Source organism: Pholis gunnellus, assembly GCF_910591455.1.
Source record: "Pholis gunnellus genome assembly, chromosome: 4".
Taxonomy (NCBI): Eukaryota; Metazoa; Chordata; class Actinopteri; order Perciformes; family Pholidae; genus Pholis; species Pholis gunnellus.
In genome coordinates, this window is record NC_136530.1 from 24,214,290 (window position 1) to 24,240,346 (window position 26,057).

A 26,057-nucleotide genomic window follows, 5' to 3' on the forward strand; every position below is an offset into this window, starting at 1 on the left:
GTTTTCTGTGAACTTTGCGAAGGACAGCACTGCCCTTTCATGGCATGTGAGTTCTGGCGTTGGGTTCGCCCCATTAAAAGCCTTTGTGGATTTAGTGTTGTGGGTGAGAGAATGACCTTCGCTCTCTGTTGCCAGTGCTGTCTTAAGTGTTTTTCTTTCAAAGATCGCTGCAGACGCCAAGGTCTGTGAGGATCGTCATTCCCTGGAAGTTTCACTGGCGATCCCTCCGTAATCCTCCACAACCCTAAAAATCTTTAGACGATATGTGGTCTTCCCTTTTATGATCACAAAACCACAAGTATATTGTATCTGCAGTGTGCACATGTAAGTATCTCTGTTTTCACTCTTTCTTTCACTTCAGTTCTGACTCTCGCATTACTCTCTGTACAGTGTTGCATTCTCACACCAGCGTACACGCAGGTCTTCTCGATGTGAAGCCTTGCTTGCCTTGGTAACTGTACATAGTAGGAGTCTTACTGAAAGGGGAAAATCATGTCCGAGTTTCTTTAAAGCAGCCCTTTGATTATCATAGATCCGCCCAGTGGTTATCCAGTTACCAGCCTCTTTTCTGCTATTGGCTGGAAGGAGCTAATTATGCAAGGTAGTGAATCCCTGTGGGGGAGGTGGGGCCAAAAACTGAAAGAACTCCTTTGGCAGGCAGAATAGAGCTTTTATTGAGGATATTTCTAAGCTGACCATCAGGGACCAAATCGCTGGATTGTTAAAAAAAAAAAAAAAAACACATCTCAGCTGAATCACGCTGCTCCCCCTCTTTCATTCCTTCCCTCGTTTCATTTCAGTGAGACGGAGTGTAGCTCATGCAGTACCCAGCAGCAAGCAGAATGCACGGAATCTACAGTATTCCCCCGTCTCACACAAGAAGCCCCGTTCACTACTAAAGGACAAGAGAGGGGAGTGAGAGGCAGAGCCAGAGAGCAGTCGGGGGAGGATTCAGACTGCTGTGGTTGAGAAGGAGGAACGTACGCTCTTGTCCTGTTCTGCTGTGCTCTTGTTGCCTCAGGTGTGCGTGCTCCTCCCTCCCCACTGCGGTGCCCGCTGTCAGCTCCATCCCTGGGTGGCTGAGGCCATGGTGTTGGTGCTGCGAGCCCTGCTGCCCTGCTTCTGCACCCTGCTCTCCCTGAACCTGCTGCCTGGAGTGGAACCCGCCGTGCCCCTGGAGGACTTCTACCCCTTTGGCCAGGACATGGGGGACTCCCAGACCAACGCTCAGGACGACGGAGGCTCCAGGCTTGTGGAGATCTCCGTTGCGTTCCCCTTCTTTGGAGACAAGCACACGGGACTCTACGTGAGTACAGAGCACTGTGTTTTACTGATGTATATGTGTGTGTGTTTATCTCTTCATATTTCAGCATGTACAGTTATGTGTGTGCATGCACTTTGCAGTTGGCAATTGAAACTGACATGGTGTGGATTGTATAAGAGCCTCAGGGATAGGAGATTTGGCGCACAGCCAAATACTACATCGCAGCGCCCTTTGAGAGTTTGTATATGTTTGTGTGCGCTCACAAGCTCTGGTGTGTAACCTCATTTGTAGAATATCGTGTTTACCCCCCCCCCACCCACGGGCGGAATCATAATCCTCGATGACATTCTCTTCACTTTACATCTGCCCTCCTCGCACTCTCAAGTGCACCGAGGGAGAGTGCGAGAGAGAAACTATTAGCAGAACAGTGGCGAGCCCTGTTCTAGTAGGTCCACAATGAGCTGTTAAAGGAAATGACAGTTTGTGTTCTTACTGCTGGCGCGGAGCATCTGTGAGCAGTTTTCAGAGAGAGTTGTGGGGGGGAATGTGCACGCCGGAGAGAGAGAGAGAGACTGCGCTCACGGGAGGAAGCTGAATGGTTTGACAAGGATTCTCGCGCACCACAGCGAAACACACTTTGATCTGTCTTTTGTCATGTATTGGGTTCGGTTGCAGCGCATGGAAAGGCAGAACTCCCTTAAATCAACACCACCTGTTGTGGTTTATGCACCCGCGTTTGTTCCCCTCCTCCCCCTCTTCAAACCATGGGCAGGGGAGCCCGAGGAACCATGGCAACAATGGGCAAGGTCAAAGGTCATCTTTCTAATCTAAGCGTCTGCGCCAAAGGGGGTGAGGTCAGTCTCCCAATGAAGACATTTTTAAAACTCTCATGCATCGACACGCCATGCACGGACAGCGGCAGTGTGTCAGTGGTCTGGAGCTTCTGTATATCCCAGTTGCATTCACATTGTGTGTTCTTCACAGTTTTTGCAATGAACTCCGGTGTCAAATTAGACAAGATAAGACAAGTAACTGGTTGCTTGGCTTGTTGATCTTCGATTTAATTATCATCTTATTATGTAGAGATAAAAATCAGAGAACTCCACTCCGAAATGCGGCGCGTTAGATGCGATCTGATATCCCGTGGCTTGCCCTGCATCTCATTGGGCTGCAATTCTGTAGTCACGCAAGGCGTAACAGATTGTGACAGGCACTTGAAATTACAGTCACGCTCATTTGAAATGCCTCACCTGAATTCATTAAACATCTGCTGTAAAGCGCGCGGACCACATGGTGATCCCTGCCACCAGAGACCTGCTTTGAAAAGTTAATATTTCAGTGAGGGGGGGGGGGGCTACATTTGTGTGAATAGTTTCTCTCCCAGTAGTTTGTTCCAAGCCTCTGGGCTACCGCCGCATGGAAGCCGGAGAACCAAACTGAATTTAGACGGTCTGTGGGTGCTGCCTTATTTTATTGTCATAACTGATTCTGTTCATCAGTACACATACCGTGAAACCCCTCACAGCAGATCCCTTTAAACCCTCAACTATCAGCCTTTGTCCCTTCCGGAAGACATCTTCTTTTTAGCAGTTGTGATCGAGATAAACAGTAGTGGATTTAAAGACCGCCACAGCCATGTGACTTTTGGTCACAGAAGTCATATCAACAGACGCTACAAATGCCTGTACAAACATGGGTCCCCCCAGTCCCACTTGTGCCTGCTGGTAACCAGGCTGTCCCTCTGTTATGGTTTGTGTCTGGGAGTTTTCACATGTTGCTGGGATCTCTCCTCCTCCAGGTCCCCCTCCCCTCCTCCCACGCCTCAGATAACATGGCAGGGGTCTTCCCCCTGGAACTGTCCAGCTGCTTTATCGGAGAAATGACCAATCACTTTAACAGAACACAGATGTATCTGCAAAGCGTCTTCGGAGCTCCTAAACAATGCAGTTCGCGGGTTCACTGCTCTTACGGACGGCCAGTGTAAAGAACATGAAGGAGGATGTCCACGGTCAGAGAAGAATGAACACGAGTTTAAAAGCAGATGTGAGAATAGATAGTTACGATCAAAGGTATTTCTTGTAGATGCATAAACTCACGGACAGATGGAAACCTGTGCGCTCGCTGTGTGTGTTTGTATGCCGAAAACGTGTCATTTTTAGTATTGAAATGTGCAAGAATGTGTATTTGGAAATAAACTACATTTAAACCAAATTCAAATACATTTTTGAAAAAGATCCTGCCAAGAACGTGCTAAAGTGTAACTGCACTCTTCACAGATTGCACATCTGCTAGTGCTCATCTGCTCTTCAAAAGAGCTTCAACACTTCAGTTTGAGCCTTTTTCATTCACTCACTTTCACTCACCACTATGTATGGCCCAAAGATGTGCGCATCAACTTCTTATTCTTTGTACTCTGCATGGGTGCTTTTTATATGCATGTGTGGGATGAGAGACGTGGCTGAGTGATGTTAGAAACGCTTCGTCCCCCATGGACGAGATATGTCTGCACGTACTTTAAAATGCCGTAAAGTCTTAAAGTCAGCGATGCACTTCAAAGGAGCAGTGCTGCATTTTGGGAAATTGGCTTTCTTGTGGAGAGTTAGGTGAGGGGATTGACGCCACTCTCATGTCTGTCTGTTAACTATGAAGCTGCAGCCGGGAGATGGTTAGCTTAGCTGAGCACAAACACCGCAAGCTTGTTTGTGTAAAAACAACAAGTTGTGGTTTACGGGACAGTTTGTGGACCAGACTATTTCTTGGCCGGGCGCAGTGACTTCCTGGAGTCTCTGCTGGTTGCCTTGTAAGCTCTCAGTGATGACAAGACTCCAGGAAGTCTTCCAGCCAAGAAATATTCTCACATGTTCTCATCTGACTATCGGCAAGATCACAAATATGAGTATTTCCCAAAATTACAAGCTATTCAATTAAGACTTTAAGCCCAAAACTTTATTAAATGCATCCAGATACAATCATTAGAAGTCATGTTTTTGGTTTCTTTCTGCAGCACTTACCTTTCTTTCTAGTTTCAGGCTTTTCAACAGAAACAGTAAACAATATTTTGAAATCCAACTTTCTTAACGTAAAATCCCTTGATGGAAGTATTTTTCCTCTGTAATTCTAAACTATGTGCTTTGCAAATTGTAATTTTAGTTGAATACATGATCACTACACCAAACCTCCACATCACTTGCACCATGGAAGTTGTATTAGAGTCCCTCCACACTGTTGCAGTGAGGATTTATTGCCTCCATGTAAAGTCTTTGGAGAAAACATTGAGCCGTGGCTATAAGGAGACAGGCCCAGGGCACATACTGTAATCACTTCCTTCGGTCTCGTCAAATAATTGCACAAGCTTGTAACTGTGAAACCTCCGTATTTGACAGGGAAAACGAATGTTTTCCTGCGCTGATCCACGGGCACCTTCTTCATTCAGGGGGTTTGCTTTGGCTTGACTTAAGCCAGATGAAAGTTTATTTTTGTCCATAAAATGCTTGGCCCTAAAGAAAACCACCCAAGCAAAATCCCAGATATATCCGGCAGAAGAAGTCCCAAAAAAAATAACAGGGGAGTCGTAGTGTGGAGTGGCACCAATGAGAGTGAGAGGAAGAAATACGGGGGGGGGGGGGGGGGGAGTTGACTAATCGCACCTCTCTCTGACCTTGGTCATGTTACAACATAACACAAGGCAGCTCTGAACCCATTCACACTCTCACATAAGTGTGATGCATACCCACCCTTCACTGGATGAGAAGAAGAAAAGTATGTGATACGATGCAAAGAAAGAAAGGTTCTGAGTTCTGTTTTAAATTCCTCTCAGGTCATTGCCATGTCAAAGTAGTCCCCTAGAAAATATTAACAAGTAAGAAATACACTTGTTTAAACAGTTCCAGATGCTACTACAGATTGGATTAGGCGATGAAACATATTCCAGCGTTGGGGTGTAAACTCTACTTGGTGTGTTCAGCATGGTTTCCTACACTAATTTTGCTGTGAGATGGGTGACTTCCAGACCGCTGCCACCACAGGTCTCTCATTAGTGGGTATGTGGGTGTGGGAGGTTTGTAGTTCATGTACATCCTATCATTCATGCAGCCCTGTGCCCTCTCTCCTGTTTTTCTCCCGCTATCAGATAGTGCTCTGGCTGACCCCATGGCGCTGCCCCTGCAAGTCGGTCCTCTTTTTTTTCTTTTCTTCCCCCTACATCAGCCCCGTTCTCACCACATCACGCTGATGCCGAGGGGAAGACTGTGGTCGGGCAATTAACTTAGCCCCTGTGCCGTGCCAAACAAAACTTCCTCTGTTGTTTTTACAGCAAGGTCCTTTAAATTATGGTTTTCATACATGCGGGGAGCGAAGGCGGGCCTTCCGATGCTGCGTTGTCGCCGTCACGTGCCACTCGGCTTGAGCGCGGGGAGGCAAAGTTCACGCCAGCGATTAGAAGAAACAGAAAGGTGCCATGGGGGGGAAATCTCCCTTTGTTGATAGTATCCAGAAGTAATATATAAATGAAAGGAGGTCTGTCACGTAGAGTTCAACCTTTCAGCCTGTAAAACCTTCCTCTCCACTCAGGTTTAGAGGCTTGTGTCTTAGGATGTTTCAAAATGTAGCGCAGTGGCTGGTCGCACATCCCCTCATGTTTGTGATATAAGGACTCTCTCCATGTATGCTTCACTGCTAAATGCTACTTCATAATCTATCATTGAAATGACCATTTACCAAACTGCCATGTGCTGTTTTAGAGTCACAGAAATCTCTTAATGTTTCTTCTCTTCGAGAGACTTTCTCCCCTAAATATCCTCCACCCCGCCTGAAACACACCTCATTTACTTCCTGTACAACAGATCTTCGTCATATCAATAAGCGGTACCTTTTCCCACCGCTCACAGTACGTCTTTTACCTTGCACCACGGCAGTGAACCCTCGAGCAAAACATGAACATTTGTCACGTTTATTGTCTTTGTTCTGTGGCTTTACGCTTGCAATCCTTATTGTTGCTCCATCGCACGGTGTAATCCCTTTTTCCAGTTTAAAGCTGTACCATTCAATATTTTATATAAAAAATGGATCAAATTTCTTTTTGCTTGCAGTAATACCCACAAATAATTATCACCTAACTTCGTAAGTTCTTCGAGCATGTTTAAGCTCCTGGTTTTGTGTTTTACAGCCTGTGACATCGCCGTTTTGGTTCAATCTCACCACTTCTATCAAACTTGTTTCCAGCTTCAGCCCAAAAAAAACTCTGATCAACCAACTGTATACAATCTGCCCAATACCGAACAATAACTAACTAGCTGGTGGACGTTGTGCTTGATTTAGCAGTCAGATACTTTCCCCTGGAGTTGTTGGAGACCAAATCTGATTTAAAAGGAGAATGAATGTTGGGTTTACTTTTGCTATGTGGAGAGAAAGCCGTCTCTAAATGAATGCTAATGTTGCGCTGTTTTCTCTCTGCTGGATGGGTTAATAGGCATCAGTTTGCAGACATGTTCGCCATATAACTCTATAAGGTGGTGATACAGTATATCAATGTTGGGTTTACAGCTTCTTCTGCTGCCCTCAAGTGGCTAAAAAGTCAATTAATGCAGCTGTAAGAGTAACAACAGTATGCCAAAAATGTATAAAAACCAATCTATGAGAGCAACTAACTAATATTTTCATTAAAAATCTATTTTATAATCTATAAAACCCACCTTTGAGAGTGACAGTGGTTGTTGGTTTAATTTCTGTGGATCGACTAATCAGTTATTTGCCAAATTGCTTCAGTGCTACACCAATCATTGAGCTGTTAAAGTTGATCTTTTAGGAGGTTGATTTTTCTCCATGCTTCGGTATATATCTGCCGTGCTGACTGTGCATTTCTCACATAGAAGACATGTGGACGAAAGGCAGTATGGGCTCATGTATTTGGTTACTTTGCCGTTGGCAGACACCTGTGGATTTAAAGGCCATGGACGTCTTCCTCGGCGTGATGACTTTGCGGGTGCGTGAGCAGCAGAAACTTGGTTTTCTCAGCTGCTGTTATTTCACAGAATAAAGGAAGCGTCTGTTTGCTACATGGGAAGTGCAAACATCCATTACGGTAGCGGTCGCTGCTGTTTGCCCCGCGAGGTGAGAACACCTCCGGTCGTCCACCTCCGGCCCTCTTCTCCTCAGCACTTCCACTCTACGCACGCCTAACCATACAAACAAGTCACAGTGGCTTCATCTGACACGTTGAGTAAATGATATAACTGTGGGATTCGTCCCATTGACACACTCCGACCCTGACTCTCTTCTCCTCAGGTTAACAACAATGGCCTCGTGTCTTTCCTGAGGGAGGTGTCTCAGTTCACACCTGTGGCTTTTCCGATCGCCGGGGACCGGAGGGTCGTGGCCCCGTTCTGGGCTGATGTGGACAACCGTCGAGCAGGAAGGGTCTTCTACAGAGAGAGCCAGGATTCCGCCACCCTGAGGAGGGCCTCGGGCGATGTCAAGGCGTACTTCTCAGAGTTCCCCAACTTCAACGCAACGTGGGTCCTCATCGCCACATGGCACCAAGTTACTTTCTTCGGAGGCAACTCCCTCACACCGGTATAAACTCACTCATAACTTTACAGCTCTCTAGCATATAGTTACTGCTTCAGCAGCTCTGATCCTCTGTGGAAGTTTGAAGTATCTAGATCAGTGATTCCCAAGCAGGGGTACTTGAACCTCAGGGGGTACTTCTGTAGTTTCCAGAGGGCATGTGGAAAGAATGTGGAGTATCTCAATTAGTTCACAAGCTCTCAGAGAAATTGAAATGCTAAAAGTACTGATTAAATGGCTGAAAGATCCGGCCTCTGCCATTTCAAATGGCAGTAGTAAGATTGCAAAGTATATGAACAAATATAACAATATCCACTTTGTGTTGTGTTACTTAAAGTCCGGTTTAAAAACAACTGAAATGACAACATGTGGAACACGGCGGGTGGTGTTATGGACTCATCTATGGGCTCATCTGATAGATATGAACTACTTGGAGCCACTGGCCTAGATAATCTCAAAGTCCCAGGAAATACAATTTGTAATTGTGAATTTCTCGTCATCTCCCTCGGCAACAGGCCCAGATGAGTCTATTATGTCTCTAGCCCGTCTGAGGTTTAGGAATCTGTACCGTTAACACGAGCAGTCTGTCGGATGCATGCATTATTACCGAAGTTCGTGGAAATCAGGAAATGGTTTAACCGAGTCTGTTCCTCTCTACGCAGGTAAATACTTTCCAAGTGGTGCTTATTACAGATGGAGAGCTTTCCTTCACGATATTCCAGTACAATAACATCACTTGGACCACGGGCATGCATGCCAGCAGTGGAGGAAACCTGGCTGGGCTGGGTGGGATTGCAGCGCAGGTAAGATCACGTTTGTTTGTTTTTTGTTCATCTTAACAGTTCATTTGCTGTGTACAGTATGACCTGCTTGCTGTGAAGATGGAAACTAAACTTTTCAGGTGTCTGAACTCTGATTCAGCCATTTTTTTGTTACTCTCTTTCCAGGCAGGTTTCAACGCCGGCGATGGAAATCGCTATTTCAACATCCCCGGCTCGCGCACGGCTGACGTGGTGAACGTTGAGGGAACCACCAACGTGGGCTACCCGGGCAAATGGGTCTTCCGTATAGACGATGCGAATGTGGAAGTGGGTGGCTGCAATGATTCCGGTAAGACCTGCTTCTTAGAGATTAGTTCTTCATAAAACGTGTGCTTCTTCTAGGATTCCTGTTACCCTAACCCCTCTCTCTCCAGCTTCAGTGTGCCCGAACCTGCGACCGTGTCTGAACGGAGGACAGTGCATCGACGACTGCATCACAGGCAACCCCTCCTTCACCTGCTCCTGCTTGGCCGGCTTCACCGGCCGGCGGTGCCAGATCGGTGAGTTACGGTCGCTCCGTTGGGCTCGAAACACACGGCGCGCTGTGAATGAATAACTGTCTACCTGAGAGCAGCCAGGAAAAACAACTTGTGAAAAAAAAAAGACGAGGATTCACCTGACGTGCCAGAGGATATTTCCTTCATACCTGTATCAGCTTCATGCAAATCCGTTGCCTTCTCCTCCGGCATAACCTAACTGACCTTTGGTTTTCGTCTAATGAATAGAGTCACACAACCTCCTTTGTTTTCCTTCCTGTCTCTGTAGATGTCAATGAGTGTGCCTCAAGTCCTTGCCAGAACGGAGGGACTTGTGAAGACCAGATTAATAGTTTCCTATGTCACTGTCCACCTGGATACACTGGGATGCAGTGTGAAACAGGTACAACACACACTCCCCTTAATGCTGGCATCTACTGCGGTTACAATTTCATTTTGTATTCCTTTTCTCTAGAATACCTTTTGTAGAATTACATGAAAATGTCTCGTATTTGAAGTCACAGCATGTACAACAAACCCACATACAGTTTATATGCAATAGCCAATTACCCCAAAACAAGTTGGTCTGACACTTTTACAAAGTATTCCACACTTCTTCTCTGACCCTATGCATGCACTAAATATAGGCTGAAAGACCTGGAAAAACTCTGATTAATTAAGGTATTTTGTGCCTCATCAAGCAGTTTCCACACACACACAAAAAAGCATTTTAGATTAAGTATTTGACAATATCTTGGTCCAGCCTCTCTGGAGCTCCTGTGCCTATTCCCACAGTCCAGCCTGTGGAGATGTATCAAACCTCTTCTAATACCTTTCACAGCCAGCAGCACATACTTGCAGAGTGAGTGGAGCAGTGTGGCGGATATATTAATCAGCTGAGTAAATATTCCATGAGCGTGTCTCTCTGTCCCTGTCTGTGTGTGTGTTACAGACATTGACGAGTGCAAAGACAGACCGTGCCTCAACAACGCGCTGTGTGTTCAAGGCACTGGCAGTTTCACCTGTGTGTGTGAACCGGGTTACACTGGTGTCCTGTGTGAGACAGGTGAGCAGGGCTTTTTCACAGTCCGGAGGAAAAGTAGGCATCTCCCTCCGGAGGAAATATTTTCTGCTGCTTTCTACATCAAACTCAATCATTTTGGCAGTTTATCCAAAGAGTTCCCCAGTCTATCTAAAAAAATAGGTCCAAGTTGAAGTTCATTCGCAAACAACTCTTTTTTTTCCTCGGGTCACACAACGTAGCAGTGAACCACAGTGAGAGAGTTCACTGAAGCTAGGTTGGTTTTCCAAAAAGACATTAACTAATCTGCTTCCTCTTGTGATTGATTGTTGATGAAACTTGAACCCAGTGGGGAATTGAATTATCAGGCCCTGCACAGTTCATGAATCCTTGTATCTACATGAGACGGGATTACTCCTAATGCCAGACACCTGGTCAATGAAACCCTCTGCTTTCAGGAGGGAGGTTCATTGCTCTCAATCCGGCTCAATGTCTTGACTTACGCGACCACATCTTGCCTTTCCATGTGAAAATTCTTAACATGAAACAGAATCAACAGCGGATAAACTTCTCTCGTCTGATTCGCTGGCTTTTGTGCACCTTCCAGACATCAACGAATGCGAGTCGCAGCCCTGTCTGAACGGAGGAGAGTGCGTCGATCAGGTGGCCAACTTCACCTGTATTTGTCCCGCCGCCTTCACCGGAGCGCTCTGCGAGACAGGTGACTTGAATTCAACTGAAATTCTGCCAGAGAAACCGTGTTTAGCAAAAATGTTTTTTAATAGGACTCATTGACATTAAGTCCCACTTTTGCCTTTCTCTTTGGCTTCCAACCTGAACAAGCAGGAAGAAGATCCTATCGTACCTCTTTGTTTAAGTGAGCAGTTTCTGTCGCTTCTCCGGTGATACGTCTTTACTCCAAAGTCAAACGTTTACATCACATACATTTGGTGTTACCAAAAATAGAATGGGCCTATATGGTCACAAAACATTTGACCCCTGAGTACATAGAAAGTCACACATTCTTACGTTAGCAGAAACTGTAGTATAAGTCTCTGACATTGTTTTCCAGAGTTTCTGCCAGAGTTTTAGGGCTAGTTTCCCTGTGATTGAGGACTGTGGCATGTGCACATTTCTTCTGGTTGTTTGTCCATCAGCTGCGGCTGCACATCAAGCTTGTATGTGTCGGTTTTGCTCTTCCCCCAAAATACCGAATACATCTGATTTTGATCAGATTTTATTTTATCGCATCTTTCACACTTGCCTCTAGTTGGAGATATCTAGTCTTGCAGATAGTTTTGGGTTTATTTGCTCAGGTTTTGAGATATCTGTCTGATATCTGCTGCCATTCCAATACAATGGAGGTGAATGGAATGTGTACAGCTTCCACAGGGACTATATCTTTTGGAAAAAAAAGAAAGTAATTTATATAGCTTGATCAGAGCAACAGAGACACATTTTCTGGAGAGACATCTTTTAAAAAAATGTTCGATTTAACATTTTCAATGCCGTGATTCCATTTACGCCCATGGTTCTTTGGAGGCAGCATATATCTGAGAGACAGGTGTCTCCTGACCTGGGCAAATAAATCTGCTTTGCTAAATGCCACCAGAGGTAAGTGGCCCTTTAACCCCTTAAAGCACGTTCTCTTCCTCTCTCAGAGTTGGTGTTGCTGCAGGTCAATTCAACCGAGGCGGAAAACCAAACAGGTAAAAGCACGTACAGCTTAAGCTCTGCCAGTTTTATTTCTTTTTTTTATTCCTGTGCAGTTTGATGATTACACCGCCTGTCATGCTTTCCCCATATGCAGCCGCGTGTGAGGAGGACGACTGCACGAAGCACCAGAATTGTGAAGAGGCCGGCTCGGGAGCCTACAACTGCACGTGTGCTCCAGGCTTCTATGGTGACGAGTGTGAAGGTATTGTACACTTTTGAGCCGGCTGGCGCTCACTGCAGGCAGCTGGGCAGGTAGGGAGCAGGTTTTAAAGAGGAGCTGTGCTATCCCACAGGAATTTGGAGCTCTGCCCTGGAAGAGGCTGCTGTGATGATGGATTATTGTAATTATCAAAACTGTCACGGCCTCGCCCAGTTTACTACGGGAACCAGTCGCTTGATGTTGCGAATAATTGTTTTATAGCACATTTTATTAGTTTACCAACAAGAGGAAGTGCTTTGTCTAGACTTAAAAAGGCCTGTTTATGAGTCAAAGCCGCTCTTTGGTATTCAGGTCATTTCTTCAGACAGAGCTGTTTGAAATATGCATGCTTCCACACCGCTACTGGCTCCTCTGGAAGTCGGCCATCGCACCACACCATGGTTTCATGCACACAGCTGCTGCTTGCATAACCATAGGGCACAAAATATGTAAAACGCTATCATCCTCAGCTAATGCTTCATACCTTCCTTTCATAAATGCTTATTAAGTCATTTCATATTACGTTTGATGTCTGTATCCCATTATATTTGTTTTAGGAAATAACTAGTGAGCCATTTAAAGCTAATTCCGGCTCCCATGAGAGGTTAGTGTCACCCTCTGATAGCAGTTTTTTCTTTTTTTTCTCCACCAAAAGCTTTTTAATAGTAATTGAGCTATTGCAAATGCATGCTAGTTCTCACCCTTGAGCTGAAATATCTCTCAGTGCTTATGTAGGCTCTCTTAAATCTCCCAAATACTTTCCTGCCTGGCTCACTTGGACGGCACAGTGGAAAAAGGAGCACGATCCTCCAAGGAAGAGAAAGTAGTGGGACTCAGAAGTGCCTAATCAGGGCTCCCAGATCAAAGGGCCCGGGCCGCACAGGTGGCCAATGAAAGTGGCTCTCGCAAATTAACAATCCATTAATTGCCCTCGGGGGCCGTGCGTTCTGGTCACAAAATATGCTCCATATCATCAGAAAAATAATACCCTCCACCGAGCAGCCGGGACTTCAAAAGGGGGAAGCCTTTCTTCTGCTGCGATACGGCCACGTCCTTTGATCCGCTGCTGCAATTAGGAAGGAGAGGAAAATAAAAAACATTCTTCCAATTTGTACGGAGCGGATGTGCAGCGCGCTGACTGGTAATCGTCTGGTCCCGTGCACTTTGTTGGAAAAGATTAGGGGAAGAGAAATGACAGCGAATCAATGCATGGTTTACAGTATAGCAGATGAAAGACGCTCCGCATATGTTACACATGTTGAACTTTATACCCTCCGCCTGTGTTTACGCGAAGGCCAATACTGAGAACTTAACATCATACTTGCTTTCAAGTCGCTCAAGCAAACTTCCCAGCTTTGAGCCTCTCTCTCTCTCTCTCTCTCTCTCTCTCTCTCTCTCTCTTCCTGTGTCTGCAGAGGAATGTCTTTGCCAGAATGGGGGTGTCTGTGTGGACATCAACGGGACTTGCGAATGCCCTTCAGGCTACACAGGACTCTACTGTCAGTTTGGTGAGTATGATACGTATAATCCTATCAGGTGTCTTACAAGAGCTTGGATTAATGTTGAAAGAAAAAGAAACGTTGGGTCGCTGTCAGATCACAAATGTCTCAAACCAGAAATTGCGAACCTGCCATTCACAATGCCTTCCTCTCAGAAGTAACCCAGACGCCATGCAGTAACAGCAGGCCGTGCCCTGATGGCGGTCCTTGCTTGGAGTACGGAGGGACCTATCTGTGCACGTGTCAGACGAGTGCAGCAGAGCTGGACCACAAGGACTTCTACCCCTATGGTAAGGCACCGACCAAACAACACGGCACTTCGCAGCTATGCGTCACTGCGTGAGCAGCTGGTTTCTACGGCGACAAGCACATTGTTAAACACACTGGTCTCTACATGTGTTCACTTTGTATTTCAGAGGGAATGGTCACATTTTCAGTTTGTATTTACGATGTGGAGGAACATTTCAAAGGGATTTTACATTTGCTCCAATCATAAATTGACAGATAATCTATGGGGGGGGGTTCCAACCAAGCCCACATGAATACATTTAACGAGGTTTCTCAGTGCAATGGAACACAGTCAAGTCTCGTTGTGTGTTTTTCAGTACAGCCCCGATCGGTCTGCGACTCCTCTCCGTGTCTGAATGGGGGCTACTGCTACGAGCGGGACGGAGGCTACACCTGCGAATGCAAATACGGATATTTGGGGAAGCACTGTGAAAAAGGTAGCATTATTGATTTCAAAAAAAGAATGACTTCACATGAACTTATGAAGTGCCTTTGTCAAAACGTCCTTCTTTTATTACTCAGGCTCAAACCCAGCTTTTAATGCACCAGGAAACATGCCATTACTCGTAATGCTGCTTGAAATATCAAAGCGCCGAAAGGCTTATGATAATTTGTACTTCTGACTGAGTTATGACCTATTTTTTCCTGAATTATGACTTGAATTGCAATGTGCTGGAAGTGATTTATTTTTTTCGTGATTAAAAGCCGGTCTCTGCTTCAAGGATTCCCTTCTCCCTGTCTCTCTCCAGTTAGACTCAATACCTGTGCTTCTGGCCCCTGCCGCAACGGAGGCTCCTGTAAGGAAGAGGCAGGGAGCTACAGATGTGTGTGTCCGTACAGATTCACTGGAAAACACTGTGAAGTGGGTGAGTGCCACCCTCGAGTAATATTCAACACATTTTGTACTCAGTGCACAAACGTTTTTTTCCTGAAAGCATTTGAGTAGAAATGCACAGAAAGCAATCAAATTGCCAGAACCCCCCCCTTCCAGTGCTTTGAATGCTCCCAGTGACACTGGTATTAATGTTTGGATGAGTCGCATATTTGTAAAACTAAGTGAGCAGAACAATTCTACTTGTAGGATCAAAAGTTACAGATGTGGGAGTGGCTTTACACTCCAATCTTTGCCATATTTTGCCATATTTGCCAAGGTCATGAAAACGCCTTTTTTTCATCTCCAGAATTAGACAACGTAACTCAGAGCAATGCTGAAATGATGACACATGCTTTTATTACAAGTCACTTAGATTACTGCAACAGTCGTTATATTAGGCTCCCTAAGAGGTTTTTAAGAACGTTACGTTTATCTTTTAGAACTTAATGTAAAGTGATTTTACTTTTTTTTTACTTCCTCTATCAGCGACTGCCTTTCATTGTATTGTCCAACATCTGATCTTCTTTTTAGATGTTCATTTAGAAGTAGCTGTTTTTAATTTCTCGTAACGGTGGAATACCCTCCTCTTGGATCTTAGACCAGAGACCTTCGTTAGTAACGGGGTCATTTGTTAAATAGTAATTTTCTGTATTTATATTATATATTTACATTGTTATTGGAGGTGGTTTCTTTTGGTTTGGCTTATTTGTTTGTTTGTCAGCTGGAATACAGAAAAACTACTGGCATGGGCAAAGGAAGAACCCATTCAATTCTGAAGCAGATCCGGTTCACATGGCGGATACGCAAATGATTTTTCACTTTTGTTAATATTGGGAGATATGGAATTTGGCCTTAAGGGAGGTCTACACTCTCTGAGAGACGTTCTAGTCTTTGGTATCATTATCAAACATGTTACTTACTGTTCTTGTCCTTATTATTATTATTATTATTACTCAGTGTGTATGTTTTCTTGCAGGGAAACCAGACCCCTGTGCCTCCAGCCCGTGTCTGAATGGGGGGACATGTTTCCACTACATAGGAAAGTACAAATGTGAATGCACAGAGGCCTTCAGCGGCAGGCACTGTGAAAGAAGCAGGAGCTCAGTACAAACCCCTGCAGGTAAGCAGACTGCGTGTCACCACACAATAATGTCCAGATCCCGATGCTGTAGTCTAGTTTGTGTAACACTGACTTCAATAGATTGGCACAGGCAGGGGATATCCTGAGCTGTTGAGTGTAGAGATACTGGCTGTCCAACTGAAGATAATTTTAGCAGTGTTGCTGCACTGGAGGCCCCACATTTACAGATATAGAGCAGCTACATAACCTCTATAAAGTACGACCCGATGATTCACGTCTGCGTGCTCCAACAGCATGCTGGAGATAATTTTAGGAGGATAAAAACAGAGAGGCTGGATGGAAAACACCTCCGTTGCTGTTAGCATGTTCCTGGATGAGCTCCTTTAAGCCCCGGCGTTTGTGAGCTTGCGTCACGATGCAAGCCGAGCTGACATTAGCAACGCGTCTGTATTCATTTCAGCGCTTGGCTGCGGGCTGCCTCCACAAGTGAAGCACGCCGAGGTGCAGTTCTCCTCAACAACAACAGGCTCCATGGCGGTCTACATATGCCACTCAGGCTTCATATCTGTGCCCAGAGCCACCCAGAGCATCTGTGGCATTCAGGGAGACTGGAGCCAGCCACCCATTTGTGAGGGTGTGTAACATACACCGGCACATGGACACACACTCTTTAATGATCCATGAAAAGTCCTAATAGATGACATTCCAGTAATTACAAAAGTGTCCTAATTTCTTCATTCCCCATCATTACAGAGATCAATGAATGCCTGTCACAGCCTTGTCTTAATGGCGGTACATGTCGGAACCAGGTCGGATCCTACCAGTGTGAGTGTGATGATGGCTTCACTGGAAACCGCTGTCAGACAGGTAAAGCCTGATCATAGTCGTCCAATATTAATGCAAAAATTCAGTGCATGCAAACACACACTTGACCTTCCTGTGTATATGTGTGTGTCCTCTCCCTTAGTAGAAATACACGGATGCCTGTCGGAACCCTGCGAGCACGGGGGAACATGTGAGGACCGGCCCGGCTCCTACGTGTGTCATTGTTCTCAAGGCTTCAAAGGCCAGAACTGTGAAATAGGTACAATGTTCATTCGAACTGTTGCATTGCTTTTGAAGCTTATACATTTTATTTACATACCGATTATACAGGACAGCTATCAAATTCCACTCTACATATCTGTGTGCAGAGCAGGACGGGTGTGAGTCCAACCCTTGTCTAAATGGAGGCGTGTGTCGAGGTTACAGGCGGAATTATTTGTGCGCATGCAAAGACGGCTTCTTTGGGGACCAGTGCCAGATGTGTAAGTGGCTTTGGACCAAAATTCACACAACCTGCACTAAGTCGCGCTAAGGCGTGAACCGAGCCGTACTAACTGCTCGTCTCTGTCGCCCCCAAGTGGAGAACCCGTGCGTACTGCAGCCTTGTGGAAACCGTGGCCTCTGCAGGAGTGACAAGAGAGGGAACTACAACTGCGTTTGCAGAGTCGGACACACAGGCAAAGACTGTGAGAAAGGTCAGTGAGAGTCACACCACCCCCGTGCTCTCTGTCGCTCGTCCTTTGCATTGCAAAGACAACTCTGTAATTATTTAATGAATTTGACATGGAAGGTTGCCACTGTTCCCAGACCTGTTGCCTCCCTCCGGTCTCCATGTGCTGCGCGTGGAGGAGAACGAGGTGGAGCTGCGCTGGGACGAGCCGGAGCCCTCACACAGCCTGATGAGCGGGTTCCTTGTCACGTACGGTCCCCTGGGATGGAGCAATCCCAAAACCGACATGCTGGAGAGGCAGCAGTCCTCCCACGTCATGCGAGGCCTGGTGCCCGGCCTGCTGTACAACATCTCCACCTTCTCCATCAAACGCAACACCAACAGCAACGACAACAGCCAGCCTGCCACCGCACTCATACGCACCAGTGAGCGCGCTCTTTAATGGCGTATTAGTAAGAAAAAAGGCTTCTGGGAAGTGTTTCCCTCTGTGTGCGGATGCGTTTTCATGTGTGTGTTTCTGTGCTAGGACCTGAGCCGGTGGAGCAGCTTCAGGTGGTCAACGTGTCCTCCTCTCAGGTGTGGCTGAGCTGGCTGGTTCAGGCGGCTCGTCATGCGGCCGTCAGCAGGGTGCACGTGTCTCTGTTGCCCTCAGACGGCGGCGAGGCTCGCACCGCCGTGCTCAACACGAGCACCACAGAGCACAGCTTCAGGTGAGGTTCTGCGCTGTGCTACAAACACTCACAACCCAGAAGTTCAACGTGATGCACTGAACTGCAGCATCCTGTGTGTCCACTAAATGGTGCTGATGAGGCGCTGCACTTTAAATGGCTGTGGGTGATATATCGTTCAGCCACTAGAGGGCGCTAGTTAATCATTGTTTGAGGCCCTCAACAGTATTATGAGGATGATGTCAGGTATTCTTTGTTTGCTGTAGTGCCATTTTCTTTCTGTTTCCCAGTTCATTACTCCCTGGTCAGATGTACACGTTGGATGTGTTGACTCAAAGTGGAATCAGACCGGATGAGTTTCCCTCCACCAGCCACTCAGCTGGACCACTGCAATTCTGGACAAGTAGGTCACATGTCATCATTTAGAGGTTATTAGAACGATAATAACTCGCCGCCCGATTAGATGCTAGTGTGTTAGGGGTGTCGAGTCTAATTTTAAAATGCAATGCAGCTCTATGCGCATATCATTCATTGTGCAAATGCTGTAAACGTTTGTCATACGTTTGTTTATTTAATCAACACAATTGTGTGACAACTGGTCAACTGATAATTGTACTAAGCATTAATTCATGTATTTTCTTTAGCTCATCCTCCATCCTCACGCTGCCCATGAAACAATGTGACCATCTACATGTGTTTTTCCCTCAGGGCCTCTCCCCCCACAGAACCTCTCCCTGTCACATGTGACCACTAACTCAGCCCTGATCACCTGGAGCCGCCACCCGAGAAACGTCCCAGATGGCTTCGTGGTCAACGTGACCCGAGGGTTGAACACCAGGAGTCGCTTCCTGCCCAACGGGAAATTAGGATCGTATACCCTGCGCGAACTGACGCCAGGACAGCACTACTATGTGGCCCTGACGTCGGTGAAAAGCACAGGGCAGGAACAGATCCACAGCATACCTCAACACTTAGCCTTCACTACCTGTGAGTGTCTGTGTTTGAGAAAGCATGTTTCTGTGGAGTGTGCTGCTTTTTGGAAATTGTGTCTCTTGTGTTGACAATGTTGAAGCCATGCCCAGCTATTTAGCTAAAGCAGACACTGAGTAGGTAAGGTCCTAGCCATACCCTAAAGTATACTATTTATATCTATATTTCTTTACAGTTTTGTTTATTGAAAAGTTCACAGCATCCTTGGATCAGCAGTACAGTTTTTAAATTTCAATGCCTATTTCCAGAATGGTAAATAGACATAGTTGAATACCTCTATTGTAATAATGATAATAAATATTAAGTGAAAAATAATTAATTAAAAATAAACAAATTATAATAATTCAGATTCAAATACATAAATGATACAAATAAATAAATCAGAAATAAAAGAGTGATAGCAATAGTGATATTAAAGTTGTTAGTAAAATGTATTTAAACAAATCAATAATAATATATAAATGTAAAATTAAATGAAGAAAAATGTATAAAAAATATAAATACAACTTACAACAAAAAAACAGTATTGACAATACCTTCTGTTTCTAAAAGGAGCTGTAGGAAGAAGAAGACCAAGAAGTCTGGCTGATAAACCTCCTAATGTCAAATAAGTGATTTTTAAACACATTCTGCACACATTTCCTTTGACCCAGTGCCAATGGGGCCTCGATCGGGGAGAAGAGAGAGGCCGAGCGGGACTGGACAGGGGACTCAGGCGGTACGCACACTTCCCCCATCTCTACCTCAGGACCTGGGAGGCACGACAGAAACCGAGAACGCTGAGGAGTTGCCCAGGTACACGCGGAGTGTTGATGGTTATTAAACGGTCATAAAAACATATACAAGGGTTAGAATTTGTTTCCATCTGCTACTCCAGCTGATGCTAATTAACAACGTTGTTGTCTATGTTGCAGATACACAGAACTCATTGACAGAAGGGGAAAGATAACAGCCAAGTTCACTCACTTGCCTCGAAAAGCCGTTCGACATCGCACTAGTAAGTACACGTGGGAGCAACCATGGGATAAACATTCAGTGAGTCATCACTATGACACTGATTGACTAATTTTCTAAAATATTGAATGTGCTTGATACGGTATTTCCCACAAAATGTAACAAGGTAAAAACCGCCCAATAAAGTATTTCCCTCTGCTTCTAAGCCCAGATCAGTTCAGCAGAGGAACTTTACATTCTCTCTGTGTGTGTGTGATGGTGTGTGTGTGTGTGTGTGTGTGTGTGTGTGTGTGTGTGTGTGTTTACAGCCTAAAGCCTAAACAGAGAAACTGTTTTACAGATGTTATCCTATGCTCTAGACTCTAGAGAATAAGCTTCCTTTAAGAAACTGTTCTGCCCCTTTTAATGATGCTACGCCCATGATGTCATAATATGATTTTGACCATTTTATTAAATTAGTGATGTTTCATTGTTCCAGGCTGCGGAACGCACACAAAAACCTTTAAACTGTCTCATTTAGTATGACATCTAAATATTGCCATCATTCATTTTTGTGTTTGTACGCTGATCCATGACAGGAAGTGTTTTCCCTTGCAGGACCTGACACACCAATGAGATTAGAGAAGATGGAAGAAACAACAAACAAAATCAGCCTTGCACTTGAGATTCAAGAAGGTTTAAGAACGAAGCCTGGTAGGTGTTTTTTAGTGGCGCATGTGCCCTTGTAATTGATCCCAGGTGATGTGGTGCACAGACTACTCATTAGTACTGAGACGTGTCATTTATCATTGGTGTTGTGTGCGTTTGCCAAGCGCTGCGATTGAAATATCGATGAGGATGCTCACCGTAAAAGACAGGATGTTGCATTCAGAAGAAGAAAAAAAATAAAAGGAAAGGGGGGGGGGGGGGGGGGGAGTGGTGTAACAGCTGTAGGTAATGCAGAGTAGTGGGCCTGAAACTTGAGAGCCATACTCACTCTGTACTGTGGATGTTGACGGCAGCTGTTGTGTTGTAGAGTTGCCACAGGACTGCCGCAGTCTGCCCTGCCTGAACGGGGGCACATGTGTGAGCGGAGGCGACTCCTTCATCTGCGACTGCGCAGCCGGGTTCAAGGGCAGACAGTGTGAGCTGTGTAAGTTTATGTGCTTCCTCTCAACACGTACGCACACACGCATGGGGGGGGGGGGGGTCCAGTGAAAGTAGACATCGGAACACATGGTTTCTGCAGGTGAGTTTTGAACTACAAGTTAATCAGTGAAGTCAGTATCATCCATTTCAATCCATCCATCCGACATCTATATAGGCTTGAGCCTATCCTATCTGGCTTTAGAGAGTTAGGGTACACACGTGATGTGGAATACTTTATTCATCTGAGTGAAAGTCAGTCTTAACTCAGTGACCCCAGTTATCCTTTCCTGAATATCTAAGTTTATTACAACTCAAATCTGGCCAGAGAAGATCCTGGTACAGCATGCATGCACACATTCATACACAGACATACAGTAACATTACATATCTCAACTTCAAACAGTGTATCCCCCATATAATCACAACACCAGAGAGGAGATAAAAACCAATGTGCAACTCTTGGTCCAGACCTCTACAAGGTCTCCATCTGATCCTGACCCTAATACACCCAGAGCCTGCCAAGTGGGACGGACTCCGAGGTTAATTACTATGAAATCTTCTGACAGCAACACATGTCAAATGTTTTCTTTAAAACAATAAAGTCTTGCACAATGTGTCTTAACAAGCATCAGAGTCTACAGCTATGCTAGCAGGCCTGTGAGGCTGTACTCAACACGCTAACGCGCTGATGTATGCAGGTATAATGTCTACCATGCTCACATCCTAGTTTAGCATATTTGGAGTTGGCATGTTCTCCCTTTGTTTGCTAGGCTTTCTTCCGACAGTCAATTAGTAGCATGTCCCGTCTTTTGAGTTGCCACGGGCTCCGTTTCCTCTCAACGTAACTGTAGCATCTCACGGTGTGAATTCACAGTGTGGTCGAGGTTAGATTTGCATGTCATCATGTAAGCTGACACAGAGCTCTGAGCTATGCATAGACCTCTGGTTTCTTAAAAAGCAGGAAACACGCTCCGCTGACAGTTGACCCCTCTGACATTTATAAGTGGCTTGGTTAACGTTGAGGGTTAGGGGTGCATGAGTGTGCAACATGAAAACAGTCCCAGCGAAGGCACAAAGCACCATGTTAGTTGCACCACTTTATTTTATTTTTTCAGGGAGACAGTGTTACATTAATAACTTCTGAGGGTTCCTGTCTTTAGAAGAGAAGGCATACTCCTCAGAAAGAAATCGAAACCCTAAAGAGCCCAAAATTCCCAAATCTTGAGATGACTGGAATCTCATTCATTTTTAAGATATACTGTACAGTTATGACTTAAGCTTCCAGCTTTTATTAAACATATCTGTGACTGTAAAACTAAGTCTTTTCAACATTGCTACTACAGTACTACTTTCTATGGATGACAGCCAGTAGGAATGCATTAGCTCCATAGTGGCCAGTATGAAAACATAATTAGGCCACCGGTGTGAATGCACAGCTACACTTCTAACTAATCAGGAATGCTGATTTAGAAAGATAATTATTCAGATCGTTGGTCACTCCTCCTTTATGAAAAGCTATAATCTGCTTGAATCCTATTTTTCTCGACGTCCTGTAAAAACTACGTTGATGTTTATGAAAGAACAGGAAAAAAAAAAGGTTCTATGAGAACATATGTATATACATTAGATCGGTTTCCACTTTAACTAGGAATTATGTTCTATGACATCTAACCTTCCCAAACAAAGTGAAACAGTGACAAACACAGTCAAACAATATGAGCCGGATTCCAGTACTAGTAGGATGTTGATGAAGCTGTGCTCGAGGAGACACTGGACATACCCTCGCCCCTCTCGAGTCCTTCTCTCCACCTAAACATCCAGCGTCAGATTGTTTAAACATTCCTTTCCTAAAACCATCCATCAGCCGGAGAGAAGGGCCCGGCTCCGTCCCACATGACTCCTAAACCATCCAGCAGACTGTTTAACGCATTGAAAATACCTCACGTTGTGTGACCATCTGCTTTGCAGTGTGCCAGCGAGTGCCGCACCCCTGCACCCGTCTCTACTCTGAGACCAAGAGTGTGCCCGTGTGGGAGGGTGGAGTGTGCCACTACCTGTAAGTCACCTCCAGGCTGTGGATCTGCAGTTCTGGCCTCGCATGCTTATTCTCATCACGGAGCTGAAGAAAAGCAGAGCTCGTTTGTGACTAAACGGATCCGTGTTTCATCCTTTCGCAGGTACAAAAGGACGTATAAAGTACAGCAGGATGTTTGTTATCGAGAGATTTGTGAACCGACGCCTCCAAAGAAAAGTCAGAGTGAGTTTTAGTAAAAGGCTGTCTGAGCAGTGTTGAAGTTGTTTTTAGCAAAGAATCCAATGCGACTCTTTTCACACCCTGATATTGTCTTTCCTAACAGTCAGAAGAACAAACAGACAACAATAAAAGGTTTGTTTTCTTTAACACAATCAACATAATTGTATTTTTTGCAATGAAATGTTCCCTCCAATCATGTACTGTATATGCACAAGATCGAAAGATGTTAAACAATTGTCTTAAACATGTTCTTCTTTTATTCATAGAGCACTCGGGTACTGATGAAAGGACCGTCATCACTGTCATGTGAAAAGCCCTAACTTCAAATTTGGTGTTTATAATCTACTTGAAATAACTGATTATTTTTTTGTGCTGAGAAACTCTGTCAGAGCCCACTGTAACATTTTTTTTTTTTAGAAACAGTCCATCATTCATGTGGAAATAAGGTTGCATTTGTTCATTCCTGAGAGCTGTGTTTGGAGCTCCACGCCTCATGAGAAGACACATCATTTATCATTCGAGATGCTCAATGAGCACAAACACACACGTGTGCAAATGTTAACGGTGAGCAGTCGGCTGCACCGCATCGGAGACCTTATATACCTCATGTCCATGTCCATGCTGACACATTAGGAGAGGTTTTTTAGGATTTGTGATTCAGCTGCAGGTGTTGTCCCTCAGGTAAAATAACTGTAGAGTGTTCCGAGTCCCCCCCCCCCCCCCCGATCTCATTATAAAGACGATGGGAAATGTATGCTTTCTCCACACTCCATGAATTCATCTCTTGCTCTGACAATGGCGCACAGTGTTTCCTGTGTATAAATATCCTTCTCTGTGTCTTAGCAGGCATCACTGCTCGCTATTCTGTAAATAGTGTTTATAGGCCATTTTGTAGTTGAATATTTTAATAATAAAAATGTTAAAATGTTTTGTGCTTCCTGTATCTTTTGTGGTGTACATATGCATCCTGGATTATTTCTGGATGAAGTCTCCTAGTATCCACTGTATTTCTGCTCAGTTTATCATTTTACATATGTGCATAGGAAGCTGCTTAATGTTTACTTTCAAGCAAATCTGTTGAGGTAATGCTGGAGTATTACCATCACACAGACGTGGTCAACACTTTCATGGAAATAGCTCTGGGTCATGAGTATGATGAAAGGGCACCAAAGGTAGGTGGATAGGAAGTGGGGAACAGGCCACTGGTCTCTAGTTAGATGGGATCAAGCCAGCTGCAACACCAAATTGGGCCAAGGGCGTAATGTGGTAAAAGTTCCCACTTCCTACCTGGCGCCCGTGCTCGGACCACAACCATCTTTCAACCCGGCCTTCATTTTGATCTCAACTACACCCCTGTAATGTTTCGGGATGGTATCTTGCACGGTTGTAATGCTGTCCACAAACATAATTCGAATAATTGAATGTATGCAGCACAGTTTGAAATACAACAAAATCTCAGTCTGCTCCCCATAAGGGGTAAAACAATCACAGTGCAATGTTTAAACCAATCAATTTACACAAAAGAATCATGCGTTTATGAGGGTATAAATGGGATTAATACAATTAGAGATGAACTAGAGAGCCAGGTTTAAAAGGAAAACACATATGAACCAGGACCCTTGAGGAAGACTGACATTAACACATGGCAAAGTACTCAAAACTGCTTCAGTGGTAGCTCCTGCTGCAATCTGTGTCTCCAGGACCACATTTTGCCACGATGACAAGGTGATAACAATACCAGCGTTGTTGTTGCCGCTGGTATAACAAGCACCTGACTGGAAGTGTTTTAACAAAAGTTTATCAAGAGGAGGGAAGAGAGACCAACGCCTGTTTTGATGCACGACTACAGGAAATGCTGTCTGTCACTTAAAATGTCAACCATTACTACTTTACATCATAGTGTTGAGTGGCTGGTGCACAGTCCTAAACCCAGCCTTGCAAAAAATAAACCCTGACTCTGACTTTAATCCACATGGGACAGAACAGTCTCTCTGCTTAAACAACTCAACCAAGAAACAGTGACAATTCCTCACATGCATCAGCAGACTTTGTGAAATTTCACTTCTTCTGCATCTCAGGACTGTACACATTAAATGGCACGTTAAATGGAAAGCCTACGTAAGAGACGACAAAAGCAGATGCTTCCATTCAAAGCAGGAGGGGCTCACTGAGTGACTTGATGAGTAAAATGATATGCTACAGGCTTCACATTCACAAAATCTTAATCCTGCTGAACATCTAGGGGAAATCATCAAAAGACTAAACTAGGGGAAATCCTTTGGAAGAATGGTGTTTATCCCTCCAGTAGAGTTCCAGGCGGCTCCTGGTCACCCTAAACCTTACACTTGTGTATTCTACACAATGACTATATGGTGCCAAAGCTCAGCTACTACAATAGGCCTCTATAAAGTCAATGTTTTACTACTAGCAGTGCTGCCGTAACTAGTGTAAAACCAATGTTATTTAGCATGGTGTAGTCTACATTTGAATTTAATGTTGTGTATGTTGAGTGGTGGGTTTCTCTAGGCTTTAAGTTAAATAGAAAAGTACAAAGTTACACTTTTTAACAGTCCACGCTTGCAGAGTGTTTTACTTTAGTTTCTCTGGACAGATGGATCAGCAACATGTGGGTGAAATAAGTTCTGAATTGTCTTGTGAAAAAGGCAGCTTTAGACCCAAGATAAAAGGGTAGTTGGCCTGTACCTCCCACTGTTCACATCGCTGAGGGCCCGTGATTGAAGACTACTGACATGACCCCTGAGACC

At 44.9% G+C, this 26,057-nt stretch overlaps 1 protein-coding gene across 3 annotated transcripts; it reads left to right on the forward strand.

The window, feature by feature from the left end:
• The first annotated feature begins 986 nt into the window (after window positions 1-986).
• sned1 (sushi, nidogen and EGF-like domains 1) lies at window positions 987-24,168 on the forward strand. 3 transcript variants are annotated; one of them, XM_079158289.1, is made up of 32 exons: window positions 987-1,306; window positions 7,547-7,834; window positions 8,491-8,631; window positions 8,776-8,938; window positions 9,024-9,149; window positions 9,415-9,528; window positions 10,078-10,191; window positions 10,754-10,867; window positions 11,808-11,855; window positions 11,957-12,064; window positions 13,477-13,569; window positions 13,716-13,850; window positions 14,166-14,285; window positions 14,598-14,714; window positions 15,699-15,842; window positions 16,264-16,437; window positions 16,557-16,670; window positions 16,771-16,887; window positions 16,997-17,110; window positions 17,207-17,323; window positions 17,436-17,723; window positions 17,825-18,008; window positions 18,257-18,369; window positions 18,675-18,953; window positions 19,610-19,751; window positions 19,871-19,953; window positions 20,508-20,603; window positions 20,926-21,042; window positions 23,007-23,094; window positions 23,216-23,295; window positions 23,396-23,424; window positions 23,559-24,168. In XM_079158289.1, the coding sequence occupies exons 1-31, from the start codon at window positions 1,088-1,090 to the stop codon at window positions 23,419-23,421; spliced, it is 4,176 nt and encodes a 1,391-aa protein (XP_079014415.1). In that variant the 5' UTR covers window positions 987-1,087; the 3' UTR covers window positions 23,422-23,424; window positions 23,559-24,168. The 3 variants fall into 3 exon arrangements, with proteins under 3 accessions (XP_079014415.1, XP_079014416.1, XP_079014417.1); XM_079158290.1 differs by having other exon boundaries at window positions 16,774-16,887; XM_079158291.1 differs by having other exon boundaries at window positions 13,719-13,850.
• Window positions 24,169-26,057: the final 1,889 nt, after the last annotated feature.